The sequence below is a fragment of the Ctenocephalides felis genome, unplaced genomic scaffold, assembly GCF_003426905.1.
Source record: "Ctenocephalides felis isolate EL2017-DRISC unplaced genomic scaffold, ASM342690v1 CF-g0.4_SCAFFOLD_03571, whole genome shotgun sequence".
In the NCBI taxonomy this organism is placed as follows: domain Eukaryota; kingdom Metazoa; phylum Arthropoda; class Insecta; order Siphonaptera; family Pulicidae; genus Ctenocephalides; species Ctenocephalides felis.
Window position 1 is genome coordinate 64,361,776 of NW_020539725.1, and position 24,736 is coordinate 64,386,511.

At 30.6% G+C, this 24,736-nt stretch overlaps 1 protein-coding gene across 1 annotated transcript; it reads right to left on the reverse strand.

The window, feature by feature from the left end:
• Nucleotides 1–8,578: 8,578 nt before the first annotated feature.
• Nucleotides 8,579–24,531, reverse strand: LOC113386497. The gene is made up of 12 exons (XM_026624277.1): nucleotides 24,523–24,531; nucleotides 23,464–23,561; nucleotides 23,079–23,394; nucleotides 20,459–20,607; nucleotides 20,077–20,212; nucleotides 19,192–19,311; nucleotides 18,703–18,810; nucleotides 16,805–16,908; nucleotides 14,887–15,145; nucleotides 12,629–12,734; nucleotides 12,399–12,563; nucleotides 8,579–8,730 (listed from the first exon to the last, which is right to left on the reverse strand). The coding sequence occupies exons 1-12, from the start codon at nucleotides 24,529–24,531 to the stop codon at nucleotides 8,579–8,581; spliced, it is 1,722 nt and encodes a 573-aa protein (XP_026480062.1).
• Nucleotides 24,532–24,736: the final 205 nt, after the last annotated feature.

The following is a 24,736-nucleotide window of genomic DNA, read 5'->3' on the forward strand; positions in this document are numbered from 1 at the left end:
AGGTCCCGCCATTTTGAAGATACAGAACTAAATGTGCAAAAAATAGCAGTTTTTGAGTGAAATAAGCGGCCGATTTAAATGATCTAAAAAACTTTCTGCTTGTTTAAACAAAGTAATTGGGAACAAAATTAGTTTCAATTTTTTTTATTTTGTATATCGAAAATTGTTCAGATTTTATTTTTAATTCTGACTATAGTTCTAATATATTTCAAACAAATAATTTTAACTTTGCAATTCAGTTTATATAATTCTTATAAATATTAGACAATGTTACAATATTAATAATAATCTATTTGAAAACATTCAGTATTCCTCGAACATTTCATTACGGTTCGGCAAGTTCCAGCAATTTGCCTTGAGGCACGATGCCATACACCCCACTAGTTACTTATTTAAGATTATACTTAATTTGCTCGTCAGTAGAGTCCTTTTTAGTTATTCAAAGATGATATTTAATTTGCTCGTCAGTAGAGTCCTTTTTTTAATTCTAAGTCAATGTATAATTTTCTCGCCAGTAGAGTCCTTTTATACATTTTTTATATAATTAACTTAACAATATAACCCAGTGGTTTCCAACCTTTTTTGAACCGCGCCCCCCTGCTCTGATAAAACAAATGTTGCGCCGCCCCTTAATTTTTTTTTAAAATTTAATTTTATAAATACTCAACTGATATTATCAGTCTACAAATTAATTGCAACATTATATAAAAATATGCATAAAAATTAATTGTTTATTGTATATTTTTTTAATATCATTTCAAAAGTTTTGGTTTATTTTTGAAAATAGTATTCTAGAAACAGATGTACGCGCTCCCCTTAGAACAACCAGGCGCGCCTCACAAGTTGGAAACCGCTGATCTAACCCATTAAAATTTTTGGTAAACACTAAGAATCTAGTAAGAATCTAGTAAGAATCTGGTAAGAATCTTACGATAAACTAAACTAGAACGAATCTAATGAGCATCTAGTTCGGACGTTGGGTTCTGGGACACCCTGTATATATATATATATATATATATATATATATATATATATATACTTTGTATTTTTATTATCACAGACACATAAATCTTTGATATAATTTGACATCATTAAACTTTATGTGCTGTCTCGAGGGCAACACAAATCCATGCCTTGTAACTTAATATTGGCTCATATATAGTATATATATGATAAATGATCCTTATACACAGCAGATATAATATATATATATATATATATATATATATATATATATATATATATATATATATATATATATATAAGTCAATAATAAACAACCACTTACCACCATAAATGAAAATTTATGTAATGAATTAATTTCTACAAAACTGGACGACACATTACAATTTCTTTTTACCGGTATTACAATATTTCTTTGACGACGATGCTGATTATAAAAATTACAAGGCTCAAATGATTTTTGTCAGTTCCTCCGACGTAATGACTATTCAGATTCTCTGGCTGAGTTGTGATGGCGTTTCTTATCCAATCTTGATACTAAAAAATATAAAAAAAATAAAATATATAAAACTAGTTGGTATTGATATTTTGCCTTGAGACAAGTTACATGAACTTCCCGATATGTGTAAATAATCGACTTAATCAATAATATATAAATTAATTTATGAGTAATTGAAAGTATTCGGAGTGAATTCATTACACATAATTGAACACGAATGGACATCTTGTTAACTCGGAGTATTTTCTAAAAGCAAATTTTCAAAAATCAACAATTTTTATAATTAAACCAGTTTCCGTGGGACTTTAGTATGTTCATTAAGACCAAGTACTCTATCGTTATACCAAGTAATTAGTGTAATTTTAATTTAAGAAACGTCGAAAAAGCTACTCATTTTCTCAAACTTTGATAAATTTTTAAAATTAAACTACTTGTTGTAAGGCCGTAATATTTCAGTAAGTTCTATAAGACCATGATATATATCGCCAAAAAAAGTTCCATAAAAATCGTCTTAATTTTTTTTTCAACAGTTTATTACAAAAAAACGGCTCGGTAGATTTTTACCTAAAACTAATCAGTATCATTCCCAACTAATATCTTTCGAACAATTTTTGATTTTTTAAAATCGATTCGGTAGCATGAGCTTAAATGTGGAGGTAAAATTTAACACTATTTTCCAAATTACAAAGAAACGGCTTGGCAGATCGTCGCATAAAACTGACAAACGATAGTCCTCATCGAGATACATCGATTGGCTTTTAAATTTTTGAAATCGGTCCAGGCGTTTTTGAGAAAATGTCGATTTACGGCAAAAAATCAGTTCACATACACGCACATACTTTTTCCAAATTTGATCTCATTCTATTCAGAATATCTTGAAACGTCGAGAAAACATAAAATTAGCAAATCGGATTTTTTGATAAAAACATAAACTTCTCCTTCGGGAAGTTAACAAGCATAATATAGCGTTGCCCCGACAACGTTATGTTATCGCCTATGTTATGACAGAATTGACCTCTAAATTGATATAAGTTGAAGAAATTTTACGTTAAAATATCGATGTATGATATTAAAAATTCATTTTATATTTAAAAATTCAGTTCGATCTAAACTGATCAATCCTAGTTACAATTTAATATATGATCAGTATCAATACTTAATTAATTTACTAAGATGTGACAAAATTATACATTGATACTTTAAAACTACATTTTGAAGAAAATTTATATAAAATGAGAATTTGTGAAAGATCTTATTTAACCATTTTTAACAATAGAAGACTAAATAAGAGAAATGAATTCAACATGCATTTTCAAAATTCTTACAAAACGATAAAAGATATCTTTTGTGCAAAAAATGTACAATTGGTGCCACTATTTTTCTTAAATCTTATCTATGTCTCCAGCTAGTTTACAGAAAACACATATATTGCATACTAACTCTTTCATGATAATAAATTGTTACCACAATTGTGAAAAATTGTTTACTGGTTTCTTAAAGAAAATATAAAAAATTTACCTTGTCTATTCTGGTGTAGACAATTGGTGGATTCGGATGAAGAATAGAGCAAGGTTTCCAGGAAACAACACCGTATTGAATACTGTCCCAGCCACAAACAAGAGGCGATCCTGGATCCACCTAAAAAAATAATAATTCAATAAATTATATAAGATAACATAATTAAAATTGGCATTACTAAATTATATTAAATTTTACCGGTGCATCTTCAGAGTCTGATTCCTCCAAACTTCTTCGGAAAAGTTCTGATGGCACGAATTGTGTGCAGAATTCGTATTCGCTAAAAAACAATAACGATGAATAAATAACAAGTTTTTAAAGTGAAACTTCTTTAGGCGCGACTGGGGTGTAAATCCGTACAAATGCAACGGAAATTGTTACGGCAAGGTCAAGTGCCAATGATTCGTCATTCGCTCTCGATGATATCATTTCTATACGGGTCGATTGTGATTAGTCGTCGTGTATGTGAATAGAAATCTGTATGCGTACCGGCATCAACGTTGTATGCGTACTGATATCAACAAGGAAATTGGCATAGATAAATAAACATTTTAAAGTTACATCGTAGTACAAATCTCAGAAAAATACCTAAAGCAGAAGAATATTTTACCCTGTTCCTTGAAAATAATAAAACAAATTAAACATTTGTGCCGTGTACTAATCGTAAGTTTATCGATTAGAAATTATTTCTATATTATTCTTAAATAAAAAGGAACTCTACTGACGACCAAACTGAAAATGAAAAAAGGAATGGGACTCTACTGACGAGCAAAACTAAAAATAAAATTCAAAAAGACTCTACTGATGATTCAATTCAAAATTAAAGTTAAAGGGACTATACTGACGAGCATACTGAAAGGGACTCTACTGACGAGCATACTAAAAATAAAATTAAAAAGGGACTCTACTGACGACTGATTAAAAATAAAGGAAAAACAAACTCTACTGATAATTAAATTAAAAGTGGAAAAAAATGGGACTCTACTGACGACTAATTAAAAATAAAAGAAAAATAAACTCTACTGATAATTAAATTAAAAATGAAAGAAAATGGAACTCTACTGACGAGCAAAATAAAAATAAAATTCAAAGAGACTCTACTGATAATTAAATTAAAAATTAAAGAAAAATTGACTCTACTAACGAGCAATCTAAAAATAACATTAAAAAGGGACTCTACTGACGAGCAAAACTAAAAATAAAAGAAAAATAAACTCTCCTGATAATAAAAATTAAAAATAGAAGAAAAATGGACTCTACTGACGAGCAATCTACAAATAACATTAAAAAAGGACTCAACTGACGAGCAAAACTAAAAATAAAATGAAAAATGGACTTGTAGTTTCTATAAAACTTTGAAGTTATTAAAATGGAAAATATTTTATAGGCAAGGCAGATATTACAGCTGTTCAAAGAATGAGATTATATCGCCAGCGAAAAAGTAAAAAAAAAGTACCAGCAGTCAATGAATGTATGTTAATTTTAATTGCACGAAGTTCTTCAAACACAATTATTACATGATGAATGAAGTTGCAAAAACAATATTTGTTTAGGCGTTCCTTAACATAATCCACTGTGTGAACGAATATTATAGAATTTATTAATCAGCAATTACTTCGATCATTTCTCTAATAAAGATTCAAGCCCTAAATGCTAATTACAGTGACAAACCGATCATGTCATATTTGAAGTATGACTTTAGTTGCATTATTGTTTTTAAATATTATACATATTTTTAACGCTTATAAATATATAATTTATTATTTATTACCTCAGAATGGTATCGTAATGAGGATCCTCAGTCAACAATTCATGGCAATCCGCCGAAGACAATCCTTTGAGCTGAAATGCTGATTTCATCCTGAATTGCTCGTAATACTGGTCGTACTTGTGATGATCGTGATCGTGTAAATTGTCGCTTCTTGGTTTTCCGTGATTTTGGGGATCATCAGAAAACCTAAAAATTGCATGCTAATGACGGAGCTACTCAACAATCGAAATTCTACTTAATTTCAAACCAACAAATCATCAAATGACAATTCCACGTCAGTGCCAGGACTCGAACCGAGTATCACTGGACTGACCTATTTTCTTTTAATATTTTTATTCCTACCTCGGAACATCCGAAGCCTTCCTTTCAAATTCCATAGACGGCCAGTAGAAAGACGATGCATCGTTGGAATCCAATGGCCCCTTATTCTTATTCAGTTGTGAAACATCTTGGAAACAAAAACAAAAAAACACAATTAAAACTTTAAAAATTAATTTCCACTCATAATTTTTTTCATAAAATTACTTATATCCAAACAATTTCGAATACCTCTAGAGCCGACGACATTCGGTTTTGCCGGATTGTGTTTCGAATATGATATGTCGACAGGATCATCTCGCCCTGGAATGAAAAATTCACAACTAATATTGAATAATATATTATGAATAGATTCAATAATATTGCAATTACCTCCATAACCGAACCTGGTCCTGATCGAACCCAAATGAGCACCGAGCTGATCGGGAAGTAAGGGTTCCACTTTTGGATTAATATTGTTAGGCGAAACTGTTAATAAAAAAAAAAAAAATAGGTATAGTATATATTTCAAATAGCCGGGCCAACTAGTATATATATACTAGCTGACCCCGCAAACGCTGTTTTGCCATAAAAAATATTTCGAGTATAAAATGTTTAGTACGAAAATAACTAAGTAATTGCAAATCTGGTGCACAAGTGAAAGGAGCAGCTAACAAAAAATATATGAATAGTTTACCCATTGCAAAGCACGCCACATATAAATGTCCCTTAATAATAGTCTTTGCAAGAGCCAACCAAATCTAAAGCTGATTCTATTTAAATTGAATTGGCACATTCAAAGTTTTAAGATTTCGATATATTATTACCGTGCTTTTGCATTAATTCATTATTTTTTTAATTACAAATCAAAATATGATAATTCATTTTTATATTATATTGTTATGTGGGTTGTCCAGCCAATTGACTAAGATTGAAAAAAAATCAAGAGAGTGGAAAATTTTACAGTTTTGCCATAAATTTGTATGGTACCTATAGTTTTCTATCAAAAACTATTGTATCTTCAGATTTTAAAAATCAATCTCTCTATATTTATTATAAAAATTGCTCTTTATGCAAATCATTTATCAACTGTGCACTGTTTGTGCGCATCGGGAAATATTTGTACAATGAGAAAATGGGAGGGGTGGGCAAATCTTGACAAAAATAAATCGTTTTTTAACGGCCTTCTATTGCATTTTGACAGATTTAGTCTCTAGTAGCGCCTAAAGAAGTTTTACTTCAAAAATACAAATTAAAAAAGCCGGGCCAGCTAGTATAAATATAATAGAAAAAAGTTGTTTGATTAAAATTCATGTTTTATCATAAGGTCAGGAAAATATGATCATTAAAAATCAGTAAAAACACTCACTGACTAAAATGGCTATTATGAAATAAAGATTTGTGGATGGAGGGTGAAAATTTAGAGTTGTGTAAATTAAAATAAAGAAAATTGATTCCAAAATTTTAAAAAAAATATTAGGGACAAACAATCCTTAATGAAAAATAAATGTTTTTTTAAAGTAAAAAGAGTTCCACGTATTTCGTCTCTATGCAGCTAAAGCAGTGCGGTCGCTTTGAAAAAAAGTTCAAAATTTTCAACATATTTTGTTCAACATATTTCAAAAAAAAAATAAACTAGTGGGGTGTATAGCATCGTGCCTTAAGGCAAATTGCTGGAACTTCCCGTACCGTAACGAAATGTTGGAGGAATATTGAATGTTTTCAAATAGATTATTATAAATATTGTAACATTGTCTAATATTTATGAGAATTATATAAACTGAATTACAAAGTTAAAATTATTTGTTTAAAGTATATTAGAACTATAGTCAGAATTAAAAATAAAATCTGACTTATTTTCGATATACAAAAAAAAAATTTATTTGTAAAAAAAGTTGAAATTTTTTTTTCAAAATTAATTATTTTGTTAAGACAAGCAGAAAGTTCTTTGAATCATTTAAATCGGACGCTTAATTCTCTCAAAAACTCCCATTTTTTACATATTTAGCTCCGTATCTTCGAAATGGCGGGACCTGTCTTTGCCAAAAACTAATCACCTCTTCTCCCAATCATTACAAATTGAATGTTTTTTAGATCATTCAAATCCAATACTGCGTTCTCCCATAAACTCGATTTGTATTTTTTGCACTCTTTGCTCCGTATCTCCGGAACGTCTGGACCTGCCTTCGCCAAAACATAATCAGCACATCTACCTATCAATAGGAATCGAATGTTTTTTGAATCATTCAAATCGGTTGATCCGTGTCCCCGAAAACGTGGAGGAAAAAATGCGGACATACAAAACACACACACATCCATTTTTTCTGAAGTATGCCAAAATGTTCAGAAACCTTCAAAACGTCGAGAAATGTAAAAATTTTCAATTTCAATTTTTGGCCCATTACAATAACTTACCCTACGGGAAGTTAAAAAAAATCATTAAATTAAAATAAAAAAAAAAATATTAGATACATGTTGATACATACTTGTTAATATCAATTTTAGTTTTAAAAACAATTAAGCTCAGGTGTTGTCTGTTCCGAGCAATTTTAATTAATTAATTTTAAACATCTAATTGTTTTTTTTGTTTAATAAAATATGATTTCGAAAAACTGAGAACGTTTATCGAATTGCTACTTAGACGTGTCACTCACAAAATTTCCTGAAATAGAAAATACTCTCATACTTGCGACCAAATTATGCTTTATTGTTTTTAAAGCCTGATATAATTCTAAGTTTTTTGTTCCTTCATTTTTGGCTTCTAGGGTTTAAAACTCTTTTTTTTAAGATAGAATAGAGAAAGTTACTTCTTCAAGAAGAAGTCACATTGATTTAAATTAATATATACACTGGTATAAAAATCTAAATTAATATATAGAAAACCTTTCTGGGAACCATTGCAGATTGATAAGATATGAAATGATTTTGAACCGATATGATTTCAAGAATCAAAACGCTTTCATCTATATTTTATATTTGATTATAGTTGTCATTTTCCCATATACACTAAAAACCGACTTTTTTCGCTCAAAAACCGGTTTTTGGAAACCGATAAACCCTAATAGTAACACAAATGAATTCAAGGTTACGTGGCACATGCGGTAGAGAGAGAGAGTGGTTGAAGAGAAGTTTGATTGATTTTATAAATGATCTATTTGAAATTTATCTCGCAAACACTAAGCTATTAGCCTTGCGACTTGTTAATTGTCATTGCGAACGCAAGGCGAACTGGAAATTGCAATCGTTTGAAGTCAAACGGAAGACCAGTCGGAATCATTGGTATGTCACCAAATCGCCAGCAATTTTTGATTCAATGGTGAAATTCAGTGCGTGTACATCATATTTCTTGGCGAAAAGAAAATTGATTACAAAAAGTTAGGTATGAACAAATCTTGATAAAAATAATTAGCATTTCAAACTAAAAATTGTTTTATCTATTTTCTAATTTTATATTATTACTTTTCCTCTTCCGCCTCTCCGATCCGTAAACTCTTTCGTCTGCCGCCTCCGACACCAGCCTCGGCAGTTGCTTATGAGGCACCGGATAGGACACTCCGCCCTTCTGCTCCGAATAACCAGGAGAAACTGCGTCGATCCAGACGCAGCAGCGGCACTCCTCCGGCAGGGAAAAAGTTGCCGGCATCGGATATAGGCGAAGTCAGGGACACCTCCACTGTCGGCTCTGGTAAAAGAAATACAGACACATTACACAAATTTAATTGTTGAATGTAAATTTAGCCCTAGGTTTAATTCCAGATTTATATATATATATATATATATATATTTTATATATTAGATTAATTAAGCAAAATATATTATATATTTTACAAATATTTTACTATGTTCTGTTCAACAAAATAATAATTTTTTAAAAAAAAAAAAAACAAGTTAGTGTATATATAATAGTGCAAAATTATGTGCCTTGCGCTAGCTACTGATGTAAGACCATATTTATGTAAGTTAGCTTCGTTGACTATATATATGTATGTGTCTGTATTGCATATGTATGTATATGTATATATATTTATATATATATATATATATATATATATGTGTGTGTATATGTATATATGTATATATGTGTATGTATGTATATATGTATATGTGTATGTGTATGTATGTATATATGTGTATATACGTATACATATGTACATGTCCGTATGTATATGTTTATATATACGTATTATTCGTATGTATATATGTATATGTGCACGTGTTTGTACATGTATATCATATATACATGTTTGTTTGTGTGTATATTTATGTATATATATTACGCTTTTGTATGTTTGTATATATTTCTTTTTACTTTTCATTTCTCTTGTTTATCTAGCTGTTAAGTATATTTGTTATTGTTATAATTATATTACTTATATCTACAGTTCTTTTTCCAATTTCTGTCAATTTTTCCCTAGTTTATATTAATTTTTCAATATTCATTCTGTAGATCCACTGATGATGACATAAAATACTATGTCGAAACGTTTGGAAAAATTAAGGATTAACTTCTAAATCTTTGCCTTTTATTTGATGTATTGCCCTTGAAGAACTTACTCATATTTCTCAACATCAAAACTAACTTCTCTAACATATATATGTATATATATATATATATATATATATATGTATGTATACTAGATGACCCGACGGACGTTGTCCTGTACCCACGTCTACAATTCAATAGTTCCAATTTTTTTAATAACCTATACTGATATTTACCATTAATGTTTTTTACAACAATAAATAGATCATAGATAAACAAGTATAAATTGATGGCAAACACGAGTACTTTGACATGAGATAAATTTTAATTCTTTCAGCATATTATAGATGTCGCCACCAAACGTAGCACGTAAATTTACCCTTAGGTTTAATTCTAGATAAGATTTATATGTACCAGATGACCCGACAGACGTTGTCCTGTACCCATGTCTACAATTGAAAAATTTCATTTTTTTTTTATAACCTATACGGATATTTACCTTTGATGTTTTTACACTGTAGTCTATACCGAAATGTATATACATCAATATGAGTGATCTTAAATGTACAACTGCTTTAAATAAAATGTTGAGTCTCATTTTCAGAACCCACACTTAACTCTTTAATTATACTGTGAAATTCAAATCAGCCACGTAAGACTATTAAGCAAACAAATGTTCAGAGAAATATTATATTAGAAATATACACTACAATTTATTCAACAAATTTATTTCCATTACCTCAATTTATTTTAATGCCAAGGATTATGACAATATTTTTAGTCAAACCTGTAGATGTATAAATAAATTATTTTTTGTTTATCCATGACTAAAACATTGATTTTTCAAATTTATCACACAAAAATTCATCGTCTGCCTTGTGATTTATAGCATAAGATATACGTATTGGAATTGCAGTCTTTTAAACGGTATAACGAATTCAGAAAGAATTAATATATAGTATCCGCAGTAACGGTACAATATCAAAAGGTACAATATCACCTTTCAATGATTTTTTGACTCAAAATAATTGCTTCAATATTATTGCCCATATTTTTTATAATCTCGTACTATATATATCAATTGCTTTCAGTAATAATAATATCTAAATTACATTTCTCTTAATAATAATTTGATATAGATTATTACTTAAGTGAATTAATTTGTCAAATCCTGTTCATATATGCACTATCCAATCTACGATCGACTAAATTAGTGCAGTAATTGGAGAGGCAAAAAAGGGTGTAACCTGTGAACTTTTTTTTACTGTGCTCCAATTTGCATATTAGATGAAATACGATTAATTTTAATTTTGGTGGAAATGGCACTCATAAAACTAATTGATTTAGATAAAAAAAACACACCCTTAACAGTACTCTTTTTAAAGCTTATTTTGAGCACTATAAAACTGCATGGAATATATAAAATGTAACACCTCGCCCCTAGATGGCTTCAAATACAACAATTAAATCTCGAACGAAACAAAAAACGAATTTTTAACTTCCCGTAGGGTAAGTTATAGTAATCGCAAAAAAATCGAAAATGAAAATTTTTATATATCTTTACGTTTCAGAGGTTTCTGAACATTTTGGCATACCTTAGAAAAAATGGATGTATGTGTGTGTGTGTGTGTGTGTATGTATGTGTGTGTATGTATGTGCGGATACAAATTTTCGTCGACGATTTCGGGAACACGGGTCAACCGATTTGAATAATTCAAAAAACATTCGATTCGTATTGATAAGGAGACGTGCTGATTAGTTTTTGGCAAAGGCAGATCTAGCCGTTCCGGAGATACGGGGCAAAAAGTGCCGAAAACGGTAACTCAGTTTCTAAGAGAACGGAGCGTCCGATTTTAATAATTCAAAAAACATTTTACTTGTATTGACAAGATAAAGAACTGATCAAATTTTCATAAAGGCAGGTCTAGCGGTTTCGGATATCTAACAAAAAAAGTAAAAAAAAATGCCATTTGGCGGTCAAAAATGATCATTAGATATATGCACATCAAATTTTCAGATATTTTATAGAGATTTTAACAATAAGTATAAATTTTGTTTATTTTCCTATGGGTTCCGTATCAATGTTTACTCGTTAGACAGCGACGCCGCGCTTACGCGCTTTATATTTTGTCTCTATGCAGTTAAAGCAGTACGATTGCTTTGAAAAACAAGTTCAGATCTTCCAAAATATGTCAAAATAAAGAAAACATTTTTTTCAAAAAAAAAAAATTAAAAAAAAATTTTTTTTTTTAAAAAAATTAAAAAAAAATAATTTTTTTTTCAAAAAAAAGTTATTTTTTGTCCAATTTATAGTTTTTCAAAAATCTTATTTTTTCGAAGTAAATTTTTTTCAAAAATGTTAATCGTTTTTAAAAGAAATAATAAATTTTGGTACGGGAAGTTCCAGCAATTTTCCTTAAGGCACGATGCCCTAATTGCCTTTAAGACAGAATTCCACTTACAGCTAGTCTCTTTCATATCTAGCTTGATATTGTTCCTGGGACACATTACAAAACACAGATTTATCAAGATTTTCATTGATTAAATTTTGTTCATTACATGATTTTCGTTAAAATGTATAATTTTGAAGATTTTTGTAGAAAAACAATGAAAAACGCCAAAATGAAACGTACTTTTACTAGGCAGTAACTTGAAAAGTATTTGCTTTTTTGAAAAATATTATGAAACATATTTCTCTTATAATTAGTTCTTTTATCGATATTCGACGTTATTTTGACAAAAATAAAAATACACCACTGTGAAGGGGTGTCATCCTCCCGGGGAGTCCAAATTATTTTCACTTTTGAACTTGAGAGTTTTTTGCAGCCTGAAGCACATTTGTTCTATGTCTATTACTTATTACTAACCTTTGACAGCAATAACTTCTTCACCCCCAGCAAACAAAGAATCGAGTGGAGCAACTTTTTGCGAGCAAGGCTCCTGCTCCGGTATCCAGGGTTCAGCTCGTCCTGGCTGATGAGGGTTCAGAAAATCGTCATTACCGCCGGGAGCATAGCCTTTTCCAACAATACCTACAGCAATAAGTAATATTTATAATATAGTTTAAACAATGAGTTTTTATTTGACATTGTCTTACCATCTTCGTTCTCGGAAATCGGAGGCCTACTTGTCATTCCAAAATCGCCTCGTATCCAAGGGATGTTTGCAAGTTGAACTGATGGCGTCAATACGAAGGGCGAAACCTAAAATTGAGAAGTAAATGAAAGGTAAATGTTTTTATAAATGACTAGCTATCCCAGCAAACGTTGTTTTGCTATGTGAGGTATATTCTAAACAATTTCCAGAGAATGAAAAACATTAATACTTTAAGTGTATAAGGATTAAGTGTTGTTTGAATGCCACATACAATGGGGTATTATAAAAACAATAAATCCCATTAGTTTGTCTATATTTTGTCAATACAATCAAACTGGAAGTTTTATACACTTTCTATAGAGAACATAGTATAATCCAATCCAAGGCTTTCTGGATCTTTCGACTTATTGATTGCGTTTCAAGTTTTTCAGATTTTATTTGGATTCTGGATTTTGTGTATAATTTTAAATAATACTACTGAGCTTATACAAAATTTTCAAATTTCTGCGAGGAGAGATAGAAAATGGATTAGATATATCTGCTTTGACCTGCTTTTTGAAAAGTTTCAAGTAACATTCGATGAATTAAAGTAAATTTAATAAAAAGTATTATGGATTTTCAAAGATTATCCTTTATCTCCCGATAGCAATGTCATGAGAATCAGGGTTATAGCTGGTTATACATCTTTACATCCCTCTACTTTCAAATATTGTTGTTAAACCTTTTTAACCCGAACCTTCATATATTACTATCTATTCTTCGATAAATTCTGGGAAATTATAACTGGGAAAATGTTATTCGACAAAATGTCCCTTTGATCGATACCAAATTTAGGTTCTGAATTAAAATAACATAAATAAAAAATAATATAACCTAGAAAATGTTTTATAAATACCAATGAGTATATAATTATACAAATGAGGTGTTTTAGAGCCCCGTATTTGAGAAAAATATGCCAAAAAGTGCATTTTCATATTAACATATCAAAAAAGTTTATATTTTGAGTCTCTAGTAACACTTGCCAAATCGGTTTAGCCGTTTTCGAGTTTTAGCGGATCATTTGATAGAGAGCTCCATTTTTATATATAAGATATATAGAGTATATCGAGAATTTGTGATTTTTTGTTTTCATTTTATTTAGTCAAATAAATGTGGTTTATCTTTTCTAAAGTCCCTATTATATTTTTTAGTTTAAAATTTAATTTGCTCGTCAGTAGAGTCATTTTTAGATTTTAAATACAAATTAAAGTTTGCTCGTCAGTAGAGTTTCTTTTTTATCTTGTAGTTTAAAATTTAATTTGCTCGCCAGTAGAGTCCCTTTTATGATTTTAGATCAAAATTAAAGTTTGCTCGTCAGTAGAGTCCTTTTTTAGATTCTATATCAAAATCAAGTTTGGTCGTCAGTAGAGTCCCTTTTCTTATTCTTTAGTTTAAAATTTCATTTGCTCGTCAGTAGAGTCCTTTTTTGATTTAAGATCAAAATTAAAGTTTGCTCGTCAGTAGAGTTTCTTTTTTATCTTTAAAATTAAAATTTAATTTCCTCGTCAGTAGAGTCCCTCTTTTATTTTTTAGTTTAAAACATAATTTGCTCGTCAGTAGATTTCCTTTTTTATCTTGTAGTTTAAAATTTAATTTGCTCGTCAGTAGAGTCCCTTCTTTGGATTCTAGATTAAAATTTAACTAGCTCGTCAGTGGCGTCCCTTTTCAGATTTCAGCTCTAAAACAAGTTTGCTCATTAGTAGAGTCCCTTTTTTATTTTTTAGTTGAACATTTAATTTGCTCGTCAGTAGAGTCCCTTCTTTGGATTCTAGATTAAAATTTAGCTAGCTCGTCAGTGGCTTCCCTTCTTTGGATTCTAGATTAAAATTTAACTAGCTCGTCAGTAGAGTCCGTTTTTAGATTCTATATCAAAATCAAGTTTGCTCGTCCGTAGAGTCCCTTTTTTATTTTTTAGTTGAAAATTTAATTTGCTCGTCAGTAGAGTCTCTTCTTTAGATATATTATAATCAAGTTTATCTTTTTCATATTATCTCTTATATATAAAATTATTCTGTAATATTCTGGAGATAAATTGATTTATTTATGATTTACATTTGATATCCCTCAGATATAACAATATAGCAAAAGTAATGGGTGTAACAGTATTTGTAATAATATATTTGAAAACGTTTCAAATTTCTCGAATATTTCATTACGATACGGGAAGTTCCAGCAATTTGCCTTAAGGCACGATGCCATACACCACTACTTCCAACTTACCTTCACCAATGCTATATCATGTTCCTTATCAGTCTCCTTCTCGTGCAACAATAAACGCGACGCCTTTCTAAATTGCACAGAACTCGGAGGCGCAATTATGGTGACCGATGCAGATCCCGTGGAAGTTCCAGCAAAAGGGTACCCACCAGTGGCGTGCGAATTATCCACAGGCAGAGAGGAACGGTGCAGGTGCCTCCAGAACCTCCCGGCCAGAACCGCCCTGTTGTGAGGGGCTACTGGCTGTCTACCATTTGCAGTACTAGAGGATAAATGACATATTTATATAATAAATTTGTCGTAAAAAACACGAAAACAAGAACAGGATGTCCCAGAATTCAACGTCAAAGAGAATATAAGAAAATTCTGGGACGCCCTATTTTTGCAATTTGTCCTATTTTGCATCCAAATGATAAATTGGTGGTAGAACACATTGCAAGAATAGGGTGTCCCAGAATTCAACGTCAAAGAGAATATAAGAGAATTCTGGGACACCCTATTTTTGCAATTTGTCCTATTTTGTATCCAAATGATAAATTGGTGGTAGAAGACATTGTTAAAATAGGGTGTCCCAGAATTCGATGTCAAAGAGAATATAAGAGAATTCTGGGACACCCTATTTTTGAAATTTGTCCTATTTTGTATCCAAATGATAAATTGGTGGTAGAAGACATTGTAAGAATAGGGTGTCCCAGAACTCAACGTCAAAGAGAAATGGGCACAACATAGTCAATTGGTAAATGATAAATTTGTGGTAGGACAAATTGTAAGAATAGGGTGTCCCAGAACTCAACGTCAAAGAGAAATGGCGATAACACAGTCAATTGGTAAATGATAAAATTGTCGTAGGACAAATTGCAAGAATAGAGTGTCCCAGAACTCAACGTCAAAGAGAAATGGGCACAACATAGTCAATTGGTAAATGATAAATTTGTGGTAGGACAAATTGTAAGAATAGGGTGTCCCAGAACTCAACGTCAAAGAGAAATGGCGATAACACAGTCAATTGGTAAATGATAAAATTGTCGTAGGACAAATTGCAAGAATAGAGTGTCCCAGAACTCAACGTCAAAGAGAAATGGCGCTAACATAGTCAATTGGCAAATGATAAATTTGTGGTAGGACAAATTGTAATAATAGGGTGTCCCAGAACTCAACGTCAAAGAGAAATGGCGCTAACATAGTCAATTGGCAAATGATAAATTTGTGGTAGGACAAATTGTAATAATAGGGGGTCCCAGAACTCAACGTCAAAGACAAATGAGGATAACATAGTCAATTGGTAAATGATAAATTTGTGGTAGAAAAAATTGCAAGAATAGGGTGTCCCAGAACTCAACGTCAAAGAGAAATGGCGATAACATAGTCAATTGATAAAAGATAAATTGGTGGTAGAAGACATTGCTTAATGGGGTGTCCCAGAACTCAACGTCAAGCCGAAACTAGGATAATATTGATCATAGATATTAAGGAAAAATTTGGAAAAAATTTCTCATATATTTTGAAAATTGTGAACTTCTTGATGCAACCTAAGGAGGCGTCCATTGATCACGTGATCAATTTTTTTAGGGATTTTTGGACTCACCCCTCTCCTTTGGTAGTATGTGGTGATATTTAAAATTACCCTGCTTTCCCTCAGCAAACATCACGTGTATTTTTAGTTACGAGGAAAATTTTGTTCATTTAAACTTTGGATCCGTAATCGTGAATAACATTTCTAGGACCACAGTCCAAAATAATGACACATCTAAAACAAAATTAGTAAAAATTAACCACAATAACCTAAAAATTGTCACCAAAGCTCTAGGTTGCACTTAAAAGCTCTTAGTTTCCAAACAACGTGAGGTATGTCTTTCTATTTTTTTTCTATTGACGTTGAGTTCTGGGACACCCTATACATATATGTAAAATGCAAATTTACACCGCGACTAAACATCTTTCGGCAGTCAGAACCCAAGAAGGAGTTATCAAAGAACCTCCACATAAATGTCTTGAATGAGTTTCGTTCAGCTCCCTCACCGAAACCTAAAAATAAAAAAAAAATTAGGCCAACTAGGCAATTCTGCCTTATAAAATAGTATTGTCATGATAATGCTATCTTATGCTTGTTTCTTGGTAGTGAAATCTGTGAAAATGTCTATTTATTTTGTGTCTATCTATTTGCTGTGTATAAGGCGTATTTTACATATAAACACGCAAAGAAGAATGTTACGATAACAGAATCTTGGATGATGTAGTTATCATAACATTCTTCCTTGCTTGTTTATATGTAAAATACGCCTGATTGTACAGCAAATAGACAGACATTTTTACAGTTTTACTAACAAGAAACAAGCATAAGATACCGTTGACAAGACAAAGCTATTTTCTGATAAAATAGAAATGTTATGGTAATGCTATCTTTGTATGAGTTGGTAGTAACAAACTTGGTAGGAAAAACTATGCAATCAGTGATTTTACACATTAAACCTAACCTCCAAAACGCACAAACGTCAAATAACAATTTTCAACAAGTAAAATATATAAAAAAGGACTCTACTGACGAGCAAATTAAATTGTAAAGACAGAAATATAAAAAAGGACTTTACTGACGAGCAAATTAAATTGTAGAGAGAAAAATATAAAAAAGGACTCTACTGACGAGCAAATTAAATTGTAGAGAGAAAAATATAAATATTATATTAAATATTAGGATAGAATTTTTTTTTATATTTTTCTCTCTACAATTTAATTTGCTCGTCAGTAGAGCCCTTTTTTATATTTCTGTCTCTAAAATTTAATTTGCTCGTCAGTAGAGTCCTTTGTATAACTTTTTAACTTTTTTTACATTTTTAACTTTTCAATTTAATTTGCTCTTAAAAAATGTAGGAAGAAAAGAGAAACAATTTTTTGAACTTTTTTAATTTATATTTCATAACCATGTTTATTTTTTCTGAGTTGATAAGGATATCTGATAAGAATATCTGATTTATCATAAGTGCAGTTTTGTGATGTCTCATTAATAACACATAGAAAATACATAGCTTGTTAACCACAAATTTCCAATTTTATCAAAAAATTTACTTCTATATACTTACCACAAACGGGTAATGTTTAAAATCAGCTCCATTATCAACATCGCTCTTTTTTTGAAATGCATCAACGCCAACATCAATTCCGAAAAAAGCAAAATAAAATAAAAACAACATCAATAACATCCCCGACACCGTTTGGAATTTCATTTTTCACTTCATTTTCGCCCAGAAATTATCGTAAAAATTTCGAAATAAAAAATATACAACGGGTGTAAAAAAATAATTAATAATTTGTGAAAATTTTTGACATTTTGGGATAGAAAATTTGTTGAAACTTTTGACAGACGTTGGAAATTTTTTGTTTGGGGAAAGGAATTTGTAGAAATATAATTTATATGATATGAAATCAGTCTTCATAAATTTCTTAATAAATTTCTGATTATTAAAGTAATAATAATGATATAAATTAATTAAATTAATCATGATCATTGTCATAGTAATGCTATTTTATGCTTGTTGATGAAACTGTGAAAATGTCTATTTTACATATAAACAAGCAAGGAAGAATGTTATAATAACTGCATCTTCTAGAATTCTATTATCATAACATTCTTCCTTGCTTGTTTATATGTAAAATACGCCTGATCGCACTGCAAATAGGTAAACATTTTCACACAATGCTATTTTATGAGGCAGAATTGCCCAGTTAGTATTCTAAATTAAATGACTATTACTTTAAAAAATATTTTTTCGATCCAAAAATGTCATGTATTCGTTATTTATAATTCAATAAACTACCAATTACTGTACAAATTAATATGATTATTAAAACGTGATGATGATTGCCTGAAGTACAGTTCAAATAAGCACCAACTTTTTCATCTACAGTTGCATGTGTTAGCCAATAAGCAAACTGTAAGAAAATAATCATTTAACATTTAACTAATAACTAATTAGTAATATTGACTAATTGGGCCAATTCTCAAATAAAATACAAATATTATACTATGGCTATGTTATGGGTCTATCTTCGTATGAGTTGGTAGATACGACCTGCCTAAAAGCTATTACAAGCGTTTTTTTACAACAATTTTATCATAAGTGCAACTTTGTGAAATCTCATTGATAGCACATATGTAAAGTAAAGTTTTATGTGTAAAACGCCTGATCGCGCAGCAATTACATCGCTTTTTTACTCATACGAGTATAGCATTACCTAAACATTTCTATTTTATCCGAGACTTGGCCCCATAATTTATTGCCAAGAAAAGAATTTTATTACAATATTTCTTACCTGGTCGATAAATATTAGTACTTGTTCGGCAGTATACTTGAAACAATGTGTTCGTCTTCCTTTTATTACACCAAATAAAATTTTGCTATAGCCACAGACAAATGGAGCACCACCATCTAACTGGAATTATAAAATTTTGTATGAATAGACCAAGAAAAAACAACTTTTTTAACATCCCCTAAATGTAAGAATCATCATTGTTTATATATCAATTTTTATATAATCATTTATGAGAAAGATTTTTATAAATATTTACCTGAGAAAAATAATGTATGTGGTTTTGACTAATAACTTGCAATATTTTTACATTTATGAACTAGTTTCAAGTGGCATTTTACCTTAAAGCAAATTGCATGAACTTCTACATATAAAAAGTAAAACTAAAAAGTTTCTACCTTTAATCTAGTAAGAATCTAGTGCAAACCTAAAAAGAACCTAGTTATATATGATATTCTAGTATCAAATAAAAATCTAATAGGGATCTTAAAAGTATTTATGGATCATATATGAACCCAACACCAATAATGGTGGCAAGATTCTTATAAAAATCTGATTTAGATCTAATATGAATATAATAAGATAATAGCTGAAATTTCACAAGAATTAAGGAAAATCTATGTTCTAAATTATTCATAATTATTCTAACATATTCATAGGATACCAACGTCTTATTATATTCTGATCAGATTCCCATGGGGTTCTTAGCAGGATTTAATTAATTCTTATAAGATCAAATTCGCGAATTGACCATTTCCTTCCTTTATTTTCAAAATAAATAGTTGAAAATTTAGATCTAAAATTTAAATCTAATTATCTAAATCTCAATTTCAATTGACTAAGTCAATTATTACACCACTGACACCTAATCCTTATATTCATATTTACCACACAAATTCGTTTTTTCTTCTCTCGATCATCATCTTCAGATGGCATCATCGTCAACTTTCTTTTACCTTGATTTAAAGAACAATTTGGTTTGGAGAACACCACCGGAATTATAGTCAACTTTGAAGTATTTGCCCTAATAAAATAAAATGTTATGGTTATGAATAATCTTATCATAACAGAATTCTAGATGATGCAGTTATCATAACATTCTCCCTTGCTTGTTTATATGTAAAATACGCCTGATCGCACTGCAGACAGATTTTCATAATTTTCAATACCAAGAACAAGCAAAAAAGAGCGCTGCCACGACAACTCTATTTTATGAGCTCTGTTACGGCAGAATAGCCCCATAAATTTCTCAAAATAATATTTTACTTACACTTTATTAACGATTTCGCAAAAGTCAAACATTGTAGTAAAATCAACCTTTTGTAGAGGCATGTAACTTGATGATCCATTCGGTGTCTTGTCCCAAGGTAAATTGGCTAGACTTAGTAGGGCGTTGGTCATCGGAAATGGATAGATAGCCTAAAAATAAAAATCGAATATATAATAGTACTTACTGATGTTAAAAGAACCTTTAATTAACTTTTCGTAGGGTAGTTATAGTAATGGGCCGAAAATCGAGAATCGAGAATGAAAATTTTTGCATTTCTCCACGTTTTGAAGGTTTCTGAACATTTTCAAAGGGCATACCTCAAAAAATATGAATGTGTGTGTGTGCGGTACAAATTTATCTGTCGACGATTTCAAGCATGGATCAACTGATTCAAATGATTCATTTGCCATTTGATTCCTATTGATAGGGAGATGTGCTGATTAGTTTTTGGCAAAGGCAGGTCCAGCCGTTACGGAGATACGGAGCAAAGAGTCCAGAAAATACAAGTCAAGTTTTTGAAATAACGGAGTATCGGATTTGAATGATCTAAAAAAACATTCAATTTGTAATGATTGGGAGAAGAAGTGATTAGTTTTTGGCAAAGACAGGTCCCGCCATTTCGAAGATACAGAGCTAAATGTGCAAAAATGGCAGTTTTTGATTGAACTAAGCGTCCGATTTGAATGATCTAAAGAACTTTCGGCTTGTATTGACAACAATTGCTTTTGAGGATAAAAAAATGATACATCTTTTTTTATTTTCCATAAAATATTTTTGTAATTTTATATTGAAAATTCTAAAAATTACCCAGGCTAAGCACAGTCTAAGCGCCACTCCGGTGCAAATGTTTACCCAAGTGCGTTTAGATTGTTCCCGTACCGGAGCACTTGTCCAATTTTGTGAGAAAACTATGTGAAAAATGTGAAAATGCCGCCAAGCTAAGCACAGTATAAGTGTAAATGTCGCACAGAATTATTTGCAATTTTTTAACAAAAGTATTTTTGGAGTTGTTAGTTTTGGTTTTGAGCACTGTTATTTAGTTTACGATTCCTGAAAATAATAACAAGTAAAGTGTGGTATTTTTAACGTTACTATTTTAAAGTAGAGAGCAAAAGATGTGTGACCAGATATCACCTTGAATGATGTAAATTCTTTGACAAACGTATTTTTGAAGTTGTTAGCTTAATTTGGTTTTGAGCACTGTTAATTAGTTTACAATACCTGAATATAGTAACAAGTAAAGTGTGATATTTTTAACGTTGCTATTTTAAAGTAGAGGGCAAGAGATGTGTGACCAGATATCGCCTTAAATATTATCAATTTTGTAACAAAAGTATTTTTTTCGTGTTTAGTTTAATTTGGTTTTGAGCACTGTTATTTAGTTTACAATACCTGAATATAGTAACAAGTAAAGTGTGATATTTTTAACGTTGCTATTTTAAAGTAGAGAGCAAAAGGTGTGTGTCCAGATATCGCCTTAAATATTATCAATTTTGTAACAAAAGTATTTTTTTCGTGTTTAGTTTAATTTGGTTTTGAGCACTGTTATTTAGTTTACAATACCTGAATATAGTAACAAGTAAAGTGTGATATTTTTAACGTTGCTATTTTAAAGTAGAGGGCAAGAGATGTGTGACCAGATATCGCCTTAAATATTATCAATTTTGTAACAAAAGTATTTTTTTCGTGTTTAGTTTAATTTGGTTTTGAGCACTGTTATTTAGTTTACAATACCTGAATATAGTAACAAGTAAAGTGTGATATTTTTAACGTTACTATTTTGAAGTAGAGGGCAAGAGATGTGTGACCACTTGACCAGATATCGCCTTAAATTTATCAATTTTGTAACAAAAGTATTTTTTTCGTGTTTAGTTTAATTTGGTTTCGAGCACTGTTATTTAGTTTACAATACCTGAATATAGTAACAAGTAAAGTGTGATATTTTTAACGTTACTATTTTGAAGTAGAGGGCAAGAGATGTGTGACCACTTGACCAGATATCGCCTTAAATTTATCAATTTTGTAACAAAAGTATTTTTTTCGTGTTTAGTTTAATTTGGTTTTGAGCACTGTTATTTAGTTTACAATACCTGAATATAGTAACAAGTAAAGTGTGATATTTTTAACGTTACTATTTTAAAGTAGAGGGCAAAAGATCTGAGACAGATATCTCCTTAAATATTATCAATTTTGTAACAAAAGTATTTTTTTCGTCTTTAGTTTAATCTGGTTTTGAGCACTGTTATTTAGTTTACGATATTCGAGTATTTTTTTCACAGTGTCAGTGAAAATGTCGCACAGAATTATTTGCAAATGCGTTTAGACTGTGACTATACGGAAGCACTTTTTCAATTTTGTGTAAATTAGGCAACTATTTTTTTGAAATTGAATTCGAAATGAAATGACGATTGGTAATGTTAATGTTGGAGATAAATTGATTTATTTATGATTTACATTTGATTTGCTGAGATATAACAGGATAGCAAAAATAATGAAAGTTACTACAGTATTTGTAATAATATATTTGAAAACGTTTAAAATTTTTCGAATATGTCATTACGGTACGGGAAGTTCCAGCAATATGCCTTAACCATACACCACTAGTTTATTATCAATTTACCTTTACCAAAGCCAGTCCACTGAGTTTATGTAAAATTATCTTAGCGACTTCGATCGCAACTTCCTTCCTTGGAAGACCATCTTCAGAATTTCCTGAAAATCTACCACTAGCTGCCAACCACAGTTTCCACACTGGCAACACTTCTTCATAATCACCCAAGGTAACACTTTCAGTGGTTCCTAAATTCGTAGTAGTTTCTTCTGTGGATGCATCATCGAGTTCATCATCACCTTCATCATCGAGTACATCATCACCTTCATCATCAGCGTCTTCAGAACGAAATGTATCAGGATCGAGGTTTAGGGATGAGGAGTTTCTAAATGGATAATAGATGTATGGTAATTCAGATAGATGCCACTTACAACTAGTTTTTGTCAAAACTCACGTCACACATTCGATGGTGGTCAGAACAAAAATTGGTGTGACCAAAGAGCCAGTGCAAATGTGCGCCTCTGGTGCATCTGAACCATATCTGATAGAAATCTAGAAAAATAAAATTATAAGCAAGAGTCTGGTGAATTTTGAACAGGGTATCCCAGAATTCAACGTCAACAGTATGATAGAATCATGAAAAAAATTATAAGCTTTCAAGTGCAACCAAGTGTTTTGGTAAAAATGTGAGAAATTGATGAAAAATAGAAATTTACAAAAAATATATTCATAAGCCTAAGATCTGGCAAATTTTACACATGGTATCCCAGAATTCAACGTCAACAGGATGATAGTATAATAGAAGTAGAAAAATCATAAACGTTTAAGTGTAACCTAGAGTTTTCGTGAAGCGTAACAAGATGATAATATCATAAAAAAAATTAAACTTTTCAAGTCCAATCTAGAGTTTTGGTGAAAGTGTGACAAATATGGGTGTCCCAGAATTCAACGTCAAGCGGAAACAAGTTGATATAGTATCATGAAAAAAATTATAAGCTTTTTAAGAGCAACTTAAAGCTTTGGTGGAACTGTGACGAATTGTTAGTTATTTAGGTTATCTCATCATCATAATTTTCTAAATATGGTGTCCCAGAACTCAACGTCAAGCGATAACAAGTGTGATAGTGTTTTGGTAAAAATGTGATGAATTTTTGGTTATTTAGGTTATCCGAACCATATCGATATCTGGAAAAAAATATATGTTTAAGCATAATTTTCTCAAAAGGATATCCCAGAACTCAACGTCAACAGGATGATAGTATCATAAAACAAAACATAATGTTTCAAGTGCAACGTAGAGTTTTGATAAAAATGTGACAAATTTTTGGTTATTTAGGTTATCTGATAGAAATCTGGAAAAATATATCTTTGAGCATAATTTTTGGAACAGGGTGTCCCAGAACTCAACGTTAAGCGGCAACAGGATAATAGTATCATAAAAAAATTAGGAGCTTTTTAAGTGCAACCTAGAGTTTTGGTAAAAATGTGACCAATTTTTGGTTATTTGGGTTACCTGACCCATTTTTGATAAAAATTTGGCAAAAATATATTTTTAAGCATAATTTTCGGACCAGGGTGTCACAGAACTCAACGTCAAGCTCAAACAGAATGATAGTATCCAGAAAAAATATATATGCTTTCAAGTGCAATCTAGAGTTTTGGTAAAAATGTGTCGAATGTTTGGTTATTTAGGTTATCTGATCCATTTCTGATAGAAATCTGGACAA